The sequence below is a fragment of the Dendropsophus ebraccatus genome, chromosome 8 (assembly GCF_027789765.1).
Source record: "Dendropsophus ebraccatus isolate aDenEbr1 chromosome 8, aDenEbr1.pat, whole genome shotgun sequence".
NCBI classification, from domain to species: domain Eukaryota; kingdom Metazoa; phylum Chordata; class Amphibia; order Anura; family Hylidae; genus Dendropsophus; species Dendropsophus ebraccatus.
In genome coordinates, this window is record NC_091461.1 from 23,123,772 (window position 1) to 23,136,021 (window position 12,250).

The 12,250-nt window shown below is 42.0% G+C and overlaps 1 protein-coding gene across 1 annotated transcript in view; it reads right to left on the reverse strand.

Annotated features, from left to right (window-relative positions):
- The window catches only part of CPN1 (carboxypeptidase N subunit 1), a 30,407-nt gene extending 18,573 nt beyond the window's left edge, over window positions 1–11,834 (reverse strand). Inside the window, exons 1-3 of the mRNA XM_069980016.1 lie at window positions 11,439–11,834; window positions 8,094–8,290; window positions 2,401–2,556 (exon numbers count right to left, since the gene is read on the reverse strand). Of these exons, the coding sequence (XP_069836117.1) occupies window positions 2,401–2,556; window positions 8,094–8,290; window positions 11,439–11,661 (576 nt within the window). The 5' untranslated portion in view covers window positions 11,662–11,834. The remainder of the gene's footprint in view (window positions 1–2,400; window positions 2,557–8,093; window positions 8,291–11,438) is intronic.
- Window positions 11,835–12,250: the final 416 nt, after the last annotated feature.

A 12,250-nucleotide genomic window follows, 5' to 3' on the forward strand; every position in this document is an offset into this window, starting at 1 on the left:
GGCAGGCGGCATGTAAATGGACTGATTTATTAGCAATGAAGGCAGATAACTAGAGAGACTTCAGAGAGTTGGCAGACGACACGTGAATGAATCATGTATCTGCTGATAGTGACAGATAATACTCTTATATTGGTACCGCTGCCTTATTATTATTATTATTATTTTTTATGTATAGTGAAAAAGGGAGGAAGATTCTGAATAATCTACTGAAACAAAGCCTTCCGGAATGTTACAGGGGTTTATGAGTTTGGCAAATGGATCTGTCTTCTTCTCAGAAACATTGGCCGTGTCTGGTATTATAGCTTAACCCTATTGGGTGGCGCTAATTATGGGGAGAGAAATGAACTCTACATTGAAATCTCATTAAAGGGGTTATTCAACGCTACAAAAACATGGCCACTTTTCCCCCTCTCTTGTCTCCAGTTCAGGTGCGGTTTGCGATTAAGCTCCATTTACTTCAATGGAACCGAGTTCCAGACCCCACCCAATCTGAAGACAAGAGAAGGTAAAAAGTGGCCATGTTTTTGTAGCTCTGGATAACCCCTTTAAGCCTCCTCTAGTCTAGAGTAAATGCCGGCAGATCATGTGACACTAACATCCAACTAACAGTGCGGCTTTCAATTTTTAGGAGCAGAATAAGAAATGAAAGATGAGCTGTGATTGGTTCTAACATTGCAGTTGTCACATGTGGCCCTTAACATCCCCCCCAACCCCCATCACATGGCAGTCAACTATCATGTAGCAATGACCCCATTTTTTGTACTTTATTAGGTTATTTGTTCCACAACAACAGTGATCAGAGATTGTTAAGTATGGGCAGTGTTGGACTGGGGTATCTGGGGCCCACCAGAGGAAATGATCCTGGGGGCCCACCATGAAGAGCCAGTGAGAAACTACATGTCAGTCAGTGTTAGCGCAGGTTCTGAAGCTGGGGGCCCACCGGAAGATTCTCCGGTCCTCTGGTGAGCCAGTCCGACACTGTGTATAGGATAATGCAACACAAAGTTTCATGTGTGTTTTATACAGTTATGCAATGTCTGGCATCGGCTTATCCCTTCTATTGGGAACATGCGAACGTTGGCCATGCTGAACGTTTTTGTGTATGAGAAGAATGACTGTCAGCGAGCATTTATTGAGGAACCTGCCGCTCATCATGCCTGGACAGCCAAAGCTTTGACTTGGGGTGGCAGGTGCCCCTTCCTGGGTGAACATGCACCTTAAAGCCTCACTCACTTCTCTAGTCAGGTTATCCATTGTTCTGCTTAGTCATAAAGGACCAGAACAATGAAAACAGTGCTCAGCACTAATAATGAGCGAACATTGGAAAAATGTCCGGGTTCGGACTCGCCATTCATCTCCTGGCGTCTGGAGTAATTGGACGCCGTCCTAGGACTGCCAGGAACGACAGGACTTATTAGACATGGTGGCCAGCAATTTGCCAGACAATGTGGTGCTAAATGCAGTACTTTATTTCCAGGATTTTTGGTGGAATCTGTAATGAATGCTTCTAATAAAACCTCCAAAACAGATGTGAGCATGGCTTAAGGCATGGGTCTCCAAACTGCGGCCCTCCAGCTGTTGCAAAACTACATTTCCCATCATGCCTGGACAGCCAAATCCAAAGCTTTAGCAGTCCAGGCATGATGGGAATTGTGGTTTCGCAACAGCTGGAGCTGGAGCAGTTTGGAGACCCATGGCTTAAAGGATTACTCCGGGTTGGAGGGCTTTTTTTTTACTGTGGCCTCTAAGACTCCCTATGCTTACTGGTGGTCTCCATAAGGAGATACACTATCCCCTACTAGACCTATTATAAACATCTTAATAAACCTATAATCCTCACATTAAAGGGCTATTCCAATTTTGTATATAACTGTTGAATATTTATGTAGCAGAGAGGTCCTCTGGCCCAAAGAGGTGTGATTGTGACCGGCTATAGTTAAAATCCTAGTAGAGATGAGCAAACTTACAGTAAGGGTATGTTCACACTGAGTAAAACAGTGTCCTATAGCCCGTCTATGGGAGAGCACGCGCTCCTCTGCAGCCGCCGCTCTCCGCTCAAAGAAGTGACATGACAGTTCTTTGAGCGGAGAGCGGCAGCAATGGGGGAGTGCGCGCTCTCCCATAGACGGGCTATGGGACACTGAGACAGGCAGGATTCCGCGGCAGAATTCCGCCTGTTTTACTCAGTGTGAACATACCCTAAGTTTGGCCAGACTCAAACCTGATCGCTCACCAGTTAAATTCTGCTGCCTGGAAAACATGGATACAGCCTTATGAGACCTACAACTGTATCCATCTTTTCCATTCAGCAGGATTCAACGGCCGAGCGATCAGGTTTGGATTCGGCCAAACTTACTGTAAGTGCTCTCTTGTTCCTTGTGTGTATAAGCATAAACTTACCTGATCCTTCCAGTTGTCAGGCAGTTTTAGGTGGTCGGTCGGCCCTCCATGCCTCTCGTTGTAGTTCAGGGCTATATTAAGATCAGGGAAGTTCCGATTCAGGTCTACGTCATTGAAGTTATTTCTGCCAGTGAGGTAGCCATTGAAGTCTGGGCCCTGTGAAGAAGATGTTTGATATATAGGAAGTCAATAGATTTTTTTTTTTCTTTTGGAGAGTTTATGGGTCTTTATATACTTATATACTGTATACTTATATACTGTACAATTTCATGTGATATCTGATATCTTAACATCTGCTGATTCCTCTGTTCATAAGACAATAAAAGAACAGGAAGGGACCAGGAAGCAGCGACATGAAGAGATGAGAGATGCCTTTATATATGGAGTCCTGAGGAGAGAAAACGCCTCAAAGCTTTAAGCATCAAAGAAGAAGAAGACCAATTTACTAAGAGTATCTCCATTATTAGATTTCCTTTTAGGTCCGTATATGAGGCGTTTCTGTGTGTGACCTCTTTTCGCCTTTTTTTTCTCCAAAAACATATCATGCTCCAATTCAAGTAAGGGTTTAAAGGGGAAACGAAGACGAATCTAACATGCTGATAGCTGCCTAATGCGTATGGAGCGTTTCCATGTAGTAGCTGAATCCAGAACCCAGAGCACCGTTAGGAGCACTGCCCTGCCCCCATTGTGCCGAGCAGCCCTCCTGCTAATTATAATCAATAAAGCAGGCCAGATGAGTGCAATGGGGGTGGGGCAGTGCTCCTAACGGTGTAAATTCAACTATTAAATGCAGGAACTGCGCCAAGGATGATAAGAGAAATACCTTCCTCCTCGGCATGCCCATTAGGAGACCGAATCGTCCAACCTGCTGATAGTTCCCCTTTAAATTGGGCCCCTTCAAAATGCTGCCCCCTTTTTCTTGAACTTTACAACAGTAGAAAAAGGAGTAGGTAATGGGTCCACCTAGGCTGTTTTCATTATCCCCCTCTGTATTGACACCTGCAACAAAAACTTTTGCAACTTTCTTTTGTTTGTTAGAACATTTTATGTTTCCTGCATTATTCTTCATGCCTTTTTAGCTTAGTTTGCATCCTTTTTTGGTGTTTTAACAGGAGTTTTATGCAAATCAGTTCTCTGCTTGCAATCTTCAAGTGTTCTATTATGTGCACAAAACACAGAATGCATAAAAAAGTTAACTTTTCTGCCCATATAATAGCCGTCCAAAAAAGGTAGAAAGCCATCCTTTGTATAGCCATAATAATTATGGCCCAAAAAGTGCTTTCCTATTAAATTCAATGTAACTCAGTGTGGGAAAAAACTGATGTAGGGTGCGTTCACACCTACAGGATCTGCAGCAGATCTGCGGCAGATTTGATGCTGTGTTCAGTTATTTAAATGAAATCTGCTGCAGAAAATCAGCTGCAGATCCTGTAGGTGTGAACGCACCAGTAAGATGGATGTATTTTGAGGCATGAAACACGTACACTTCATAAAAAGGTGTGACCATAGCCTTGTATTGTTTGTAATATCTATAAAAACACCCTAAAAACATGCCAACATTTAAAAAAAAAAAATTAAATCTCCAAGAGCAACAACAATTAAAAAATTTGCATGTGGTGCTGGGTTCACACTGCGTTTTTGCAATATGTTTTATTCATCTGTTTTGTGCAAAAAAATGGATAAAAAAACGTACACATTTGTGTCCATCCATTTAATTCTGGTTTTCCATTGACTTCTGTTATAGAAAAAACTGATCAAAACGCATTGTGTTTTTTAGCGTACACAAAAATGTAGTCGAAAAAAAAACTATGCCTTTTGATCCCTTGTTTTATAATGTCAATGGAAAAATGGAAGCACGCAAATGCATCCAGTGTGAATCCAGCCTAAAACAAAACTTATTTTCGATCCTCAAGTACCACGTAGTGGTATCTTCTAAGCTAAGGAATCCTGGCCGGAGTGTATACACATAAACACTCCGGCTGGTATCTCTAGCGGCACTGCAAGACACTGACATGTCAGTTCACACAATGGAGCGCGCGGCTCTGGCCGCACGCTTCATTATGAACAGCGGGGAATTCAGATGCAGACGCACACGGATGCACTCGCATTTGAATTCAGCGGCAGTAAACCTGCCAAGATAATCTTTTCAGACACCGGCCGTTCCTTGACTTGGCCGGATCACGGAACGGCCGGTGTCTTACAATGTGTGAACATAGCTTGCTGATCATGCATGATGGGAATTGTAGTTTTGCAATAGCTGGAGGGCCGAAGGTTCCCCATCCTAGCTTTAGGGTGTGTTCACACTTTGGAATAGGCAAGTAATTGAAGAGGAACGTTTTCTGCTTGAAATTCCTCGCCTATTCAGCTCCGTCAGGAAAGGAGCAGAATTTGAGCGGAATTCAAGCCCCATTGGCTTCGAAAACATTTTTCTACCGGAATCCATCCAAAGAATTGACATGTCAATTCTTGAGGCAGAAAGGAGATAAGCAACGCAAAATTCTGCACTGAAATTCCGCCATGTGAACAACATAGCGGAAATACAATTAAACAGCATGGGAAAATGCTTCATGTTTTACGGGCAGAATTCGTAGCGGAAACTATGGCTAATTTCACACGGATTCCGCTTGAAATTGTGCGCCTATCCCTCAGAGTGTTCCCACAACGGGAAAATGAGCGCGGTCTATTGTTAATAATGTTGCAAATAATGTTCATGACCAATAGGCGGCCACCTTTTGGCACTAAAATAACGGTCATCCAGAAAGACGGGTCACAATTGTCCCATTGCAGGAACATAGCCTAAACCGTGACTGATGGTGACTCAGCATGAACAGATGGGTAGCTCAGATTAAGAAGCATTCTGGATTATCAGATCATTTTAGGAAATAACTGAACAATTTTAAAGCTAGAAAACCGCCATGATGATAACCCTAAAATATAAAATCTGTTACAGCCTTCAGCCTCTGGGTTTATGAGATTTCCCATTATATAACAATTCTGGGTAGAAGAGGAGGTTTCCAGACTTTCTGGATTACAGGAATTTTTACTGCATTTCTCTTTATGGTAAAATCCAGAGCTGGACTCATTTCTGTCAGAATCCTAGCAGGCTAAGTATTTCTTCCCATGGAAAGCAGTAAGCCAGGATGGAGGCGTCTGGTAGCAGGGAAATACATAAGTACTGCTTCAGCCAATGGAATTTCCACATGAAGTCCTAATCCGTTCCTCATGCCGTGCATCCTAACACACAATTATACCGTATATGGAATGATAGACGACGCGTTTTGAGGTATTTTGCAGCTATTCATAAACATAGACTGGTTTCTTTCTCTGCTAAAATGTTGGATTTGGTTGTTTGTATGTTCAGAATGGAAACTTTTTTTTCTTCTTTTTTTACACTATTCTCAGTGAATCTATAATAAGGCGAATAGGGTGAGTGCCTGGAACATGGACTGGAGGAAGAGTAAAGGAACCATCAGGAAATGACTGATACATTGTATTGTGTCTAGTGTAAGGGATGAAGAGGACGCCACAGAACCAATCCCAGTGTCGTGCATCTCCTCTTTCTCCTCTTCAAGTCTTGCATCAGACACAATACAAGGTATTAAAGGGGTTGTTCACCAACATTTTTTTTCTTTTAAACCAACTGGTCCCAGCAAGTGCCAGAGATCTGTAATTTACTTCTATTAAAAAATCTCAAGTCTTCCAACTGCTGTATGTCCTGCAGGAAGTGGTGTATTCTTTCAGTCTGACACAGTGCTCTCTGCTGCCACCTCTGTCCATGTCAGGAACTGTCCAGAGCAGCAGCAAATCCCCAAAGAAAACCTCTCCTGCTCTCCCACTGTAAAGAATACACCACTTCCTGCAGGACATACGGCAGCTGATAAGTTCTGGAAAAAGGAGAAGTTTTAATATAAGTAAGTTACAAATCCCTGACACTTTCTGGCACCCGTTAATTAAAAAGAAAAATTGGTGAACTACCCTTTTAATCTTTCCTGGAGTGTGTCTTATGACTATGTTCATAAAATGTCTTTTTTGCCCGTTTTGCGGCCGTTTTTTTTTGGGGGGGGGGGGCAGACGTCATTTTGGCGCCAAAATGCATCTGTCTTATGCATAGCCAAAAAATACATTGTGTGATTGCAAAATTTGGTCTATAGATTCAGTACACAAATAGTGCCCAGAGCAATCAGATTAGGGGAAGGGCCCCAGGGCAGATGCCTGGTGGTGTTGCATTGGTTGCCAGCTCAAGGTACAAGGTAAATATTGTACCCTCTAACCCAGTAATTCTTTCCACTCTTACACAGTGCTCTCTGCTGCCACCTCTGTCCATGTCAGGAACTGTCCAGAGCAGGAGCAAATCCCCATAGAAAACCTCTCCTGCTCATAAAGCTGTTTCCATGTTTTCCAGATATTTTCCAGCCAGTCCTTGTGCAGAGTCCTCCCTAGCTGTATCCATATTTTCCAGGCGGTCCTCGGGCGGTATCCCCCTAGCTGTATCCATGTTTTTCAGACATTTTCCAGGAAGTCCTCAGGTGGTATCCTCCCTAGCTGTATCCATGTTTTCCAGGTATTTTCTAGGCAGTCCTCGGGCAGTAACCTCCCTGTGCACGGAGCTATAAGAGAAACAGTTCACTGATCTCAGGGAGACCAGCCAAACAAAAACACTGCCAGCTGCTAGTTAAAGCGCTCAATGCAGTGAAGTCCTAGGTGCATTGCTCCCTGGGAAACATGAATATGCAAAAGAAGAGCCCGTGGAGCCTAATTTAAGAGTCTCTGTTTCTCTTATGGCTCTACTAGGCATTGCTCCCACCTAGCAAGAATCCTCCTCCACACTGATGAAGGGCAACACCCCGAAACAGCTGTATGTGGATGGTTACCTGGCCTTGGTTTTTCCCTTGTCATTACATTGACTTATAGGGCGGTTACATTGACTTAATATGGTGGTTTTTATGGTTTCCCTACATGAGCCACCCCTTGGCTGGGTCCTTCCCAGAGGGATATCTGGCTAGTCCTGTGTTCCGAGACTCTTAAATGAGGCTCCCCAAGCTCTTCTTCTGCATGTGCACAGAGCTGGCAGCCCAAGGGATACAAGCGTAAGAACCAAACGAATCCGCTTCGCTCATCCCTAGGTGACCCTAAAGAGAAAGTTTTCCACCATTGTGAATACTTATTCCCAAGGAGCATTGCCCTCTATACTTACCCTGCATCACCACCATCCTAGCGGCTCTCATTAACTACACCTGACACCCTGCCCTGATCTCCCCAACTGTTGCATGTATGGATCTCGTTCTTCCATTGCTTGGATGGTTCTGGTCTACTTTTCTCTCATTTTACAAAAACATATTGTTTCCTTTGATATTGCCCATAAATGTGTCACGGACGCGGATATTTTACAGTGGGACCCACTGGGAACAGGATGGAGAACAGAAGCAATCTCCAGGGGGCAGCCGCCTCTTCAATCACCATGGGGGGTAAATAAACAAACAGAGACATATTTCTTGACATCCCTGCTCAACACCTGGAGGACACTTTGATTGTGATGGATGAGAACTTGTGCAGACGCATTTTACGCCGAGTGACAGAGCTTTACCTCCGCTGATCCTTTGATGAGTTTTACAAGCGGAATAATTTCATGTTTCACAATACTCCACAAGATAAAAGGAGAAGGTGGATGAAAAGATGAGAGCCCTAAACTCTACCTGGTCAGCGGCCACTTCATATCCATCTGGATTCATAGACGGCATGATGTGTATCCTTGTGTTCTGGATTAGGCTGGTGATCCTCTGATTGCCGTTTCGATATTCCTCACATAGAAACTCCGCCAGCTGGATGAGCAGCTCCCGGCCCAGGATCTCATTGCCGTGCATGTTTGCAATGTACTTAAATTCTGGTTCCACTGAGAAGAGAATGGAAGAGAATTTAGATGGGATATTTATTTTTATATTTATTATTTATTATATTTATGTATAGGAGCTAACATGATATGCTATATACTATACCCCACACTGGCGTAAGTCCATTATGGTAGGAGATGATAGGGACTTGTAATAGTCCATGTCAGGAACTGTCCAGAGCAGGAGAGGTTTTCTATGGGGATTTGCTACTACACTGGACAGAATGGCAGAAGAGAGCTATGTGTCAGGCTGGAAAGAATACTTCCTGTAGGACATAAAGCAGCTGATAAGTACTGGGACGATTTTTTTTTAATAGACCATGTAGCAGTATACAGCTAATCCTTCTGCTGCTCCCATACACACGCATGTACGTGTTCTCAATGAAGAGAGGTTAGAAAATGGGGACTTTATGACTGCAATTTCTAGTCACCATATCAACCATAAGTAGGAAAATGGTCAACTAGGCCCCGGCCGTGTACAAATGCTGCCATCTCGTAGTCCATTTCCTAGGGGGACATAGTGGCCTCCAATTGTATATATAGCAAACAAATGTATATATACAATGAAGCTTGTTTTTTAGTACATACAATATTAGCAATGGCGTCCACTTTTTGCTGTGTGTGGAGCATGTGCTAAACAGTAGCCCCCGCTGCTCCACATGACACAAACACAATAAAACAGCTGAAGAGATAAGCCTCACCTCTGGCAATCCAGGATACAATAGTCACTAATAAATGGGGTAATTGTTCATGTAGGAATCCAAACAATTCACACTTCACAATCAGCCGTGAGTACGCAGCACACTTCTGTCCCCCCATCCTGATAACATTAGTAAAGGTCCTGCGGTAGGTGATAACTCAGTGACTTCTGCTGTCACTCCACATTATCATGGACTATAGAGAACAGGCGTACAGATTGTTACTCCACAGCCGATGCTTCCTTCATAGACAGTAATGTATCCTGCTGGTAAATGGAGGGAATCCCCAGGGAACGTAACCTTAGGCTATGTTCACACTACTTAAGTGTTACAATGGCTGTGATTCCTGCGGCACCTGTGTAGTTCTGCAGCCTGAGGGAATCCCGGCTGGGTTGTATACACATAGTATACACTCCGGCCGGGATCCTTAGCGGCGACGTAGAAAACTGACATGCCAGAAAACTCTGTCAGGCCAGAGCTGCTCGCTCTATTGTGCGATGTGGGGAGTTCTGATGCGGGCGCGCATGGATGCGCCCGCATCAGAAGTCTGCGGCCCGAAAGATAATTTTTCTCATGATCTTTTCAGAGACCACCCGTTCCGTGACTCGGCCGGATCACGGAACGACCAGCCTCTTACTAAGTGTGAACATAGCCTTAAAGTGCATTCAAGATGGCAAAGGATGGGGGTCAGAGTTATAAGTGATATAGGGTCAAAGGTTGGTCCAATATGTAATAGTCCCATAAGATACAGAGATAGATAGACAGATAATAGATAGATAGAAGATAGATAATAGATAGATAATAGATAGATGACATACAGAGAGATAAAAGATAAAGATAACAAATACATAGATAAATAGATGATTGATTGATGGGTTGATTGGAGATAGATAGATAGATAGATAGATAGGGAGATAGATAGATAGATAGATAGATAGATAGATAGATAGATACGAAATACAAATGAGATAGAAAATTATTAATTAGGTAAGTAGATAGATAAATACATACTGTAGGTAAGTAAGGAGAGGTAGATAGATAGATAGATAATAGATAGGAGATAGATAGATAATAGATAGATAGATAGATAATAGATAGATAGAAGATAGATAGATAAAGAGATAGATAGATAGATAGATAGATAGATAGATAGATAGAAGATAGATAGATAGATAGATAATAGATAGATAATAGATAGATAGATAGATAGATAGAAGATAGATAGATAGATAGATAGATAGATAGATAGATAGATAGGAGATAGATAATAGATAGATAGATAATAGATAGATAGAAGATAGATAGATAAAGAGATAGATAGATAGATAGATAGAAGATAGATAGATAGATAGATAATAGATAGATAGAGAGATAGATAGATAGATAGATAGATAGATAATAGATAGATAGATAGATAGATAGATAGGAGATAGATAGATAGATAGATAGATAGATAGATAGATAGATAATAGATAGATAGATAGATAGATAGATAGATAGATAGATAGATGATAGATAGATAGATAGATAGATAGATAGGAGACAGATGGATAGGAGATAGATAGATATATAGGAGATAGATAGATAGCCAGATAGGAGATAGATAGATAGATAGATAGGAGATAGATATATAGATAGATAGATACATAGATAGGAGATAGATAGATAGATAGATAGATAGATAGATAGATAGATAGATAGATAGGAGATAGATAGATAGATAGATAGATAGATAGATAGATAATAGATAGATAGATAGATAGACGATAGATAGATAGATACATAATAGATAGATAGATAGATAGATAATAGATAGATAGATAGATAGATAGATAGATAGATAGATAGGAGATAGATAGATCGGTAGATAGGTAATAGACAAATAGATAGGTAGATGGATAGATAGATAATAGATAGATAGATAGGAGATAGATAGGAGATAGATAGGAGACAGATAGATAGATAGATAGATAGATAGATAAGAGATAGATAGAGAGATAGATAGATAGATAGATAGATAGATAGATAGATAGGAGATAGATAGATAGATAGATAGATAGATAGGAGATAGATAGATAGATAGATAGATAGATAGATAGGAGATAGATAGATAGATATATAGGAGATAGATAGATAGCCAGATAGATAGGAGATAGATAGATAGATAGATAGATAGATAGGAGATAGATAGATAGATAGATAGATAGATAGATAGATAGATACATAGATAGGAGATAGATAGATAGATAGGAGATAGATAGATAGATAATAGATAGATAGGAGATAGATAGAGAGGAGATAGATAGATAGGAGATAGATAGATAGATAGATAGATAGATAGATAGATAGATAGATAGATAGTAGATAGACTTACGTTTCCTTCGGTATAATCTAAAAAGTTATAAATCACCAATGTAAGTAATACGAGAACCCCACAATGCCCCGCTACTTACACAGCTCATGGATGCCAGGGTGGTCGCTGAACTCTATGACATATAGATGCCTCCCCTGGTGGCTTTTCCCAATGCTGTAGATCCTGGTGATATAAGGGCAGGCATTGTGGACGTCATTCAGAGCCTGGATCATCTCAAGGTAGCGGTGGTATTGAAAGCTGACTGATCCTGCCACCTTACACAGGAGGGCGAGCAGGAGGAGAGCGCACAACTTCACATTCATTCTTTTCAGCTTTTTTTTCCCCCTTTAACTTTCCATAGGATATGTAACAGAGCCCTCCTGTCTGTCCCCTCTACAAGTGTGAACTGCAACCAGCCTGCTCCAGTTTCCTAGAGAAGTGCCAGCCCACTGCAGCCCAGTGGATGGAAGTATGTGAGGTGGACTAAGGAAGGGGGAAAAAAGTTATTTTAGCAGAACTCCTCCCTTGTCAGCATCCTACAGAGTGACTTAGAGCATTTGTTTGAGGAAACCCCCCTCCTCCTTCTTCCCCTGTGCCTCCTCCTCCTCCTGCAGCCCCCACCAGGTAAAGCAAAGACCACTGACCTCCGCTCACTTATTAACCAGTCTGCAAACAGTATCCAGGCAGGCTGCGGGATGAGGCTGGATCCACACACACCATCCCATCTCTATTATGTAACCATGCTCCTTACACGTTTAGCATGTGCTATGTTCACACCTTCAGGTTTTGGCTCGAAAAACTGCATCAAAACTGCATATGTGATTTCAGCCGTAACCATGTTCCCACACTTTCCAGAACTTACTAACACGCAGAGCCAACAAAACTAAACTATTACCTAAAGCTTTTCTTACC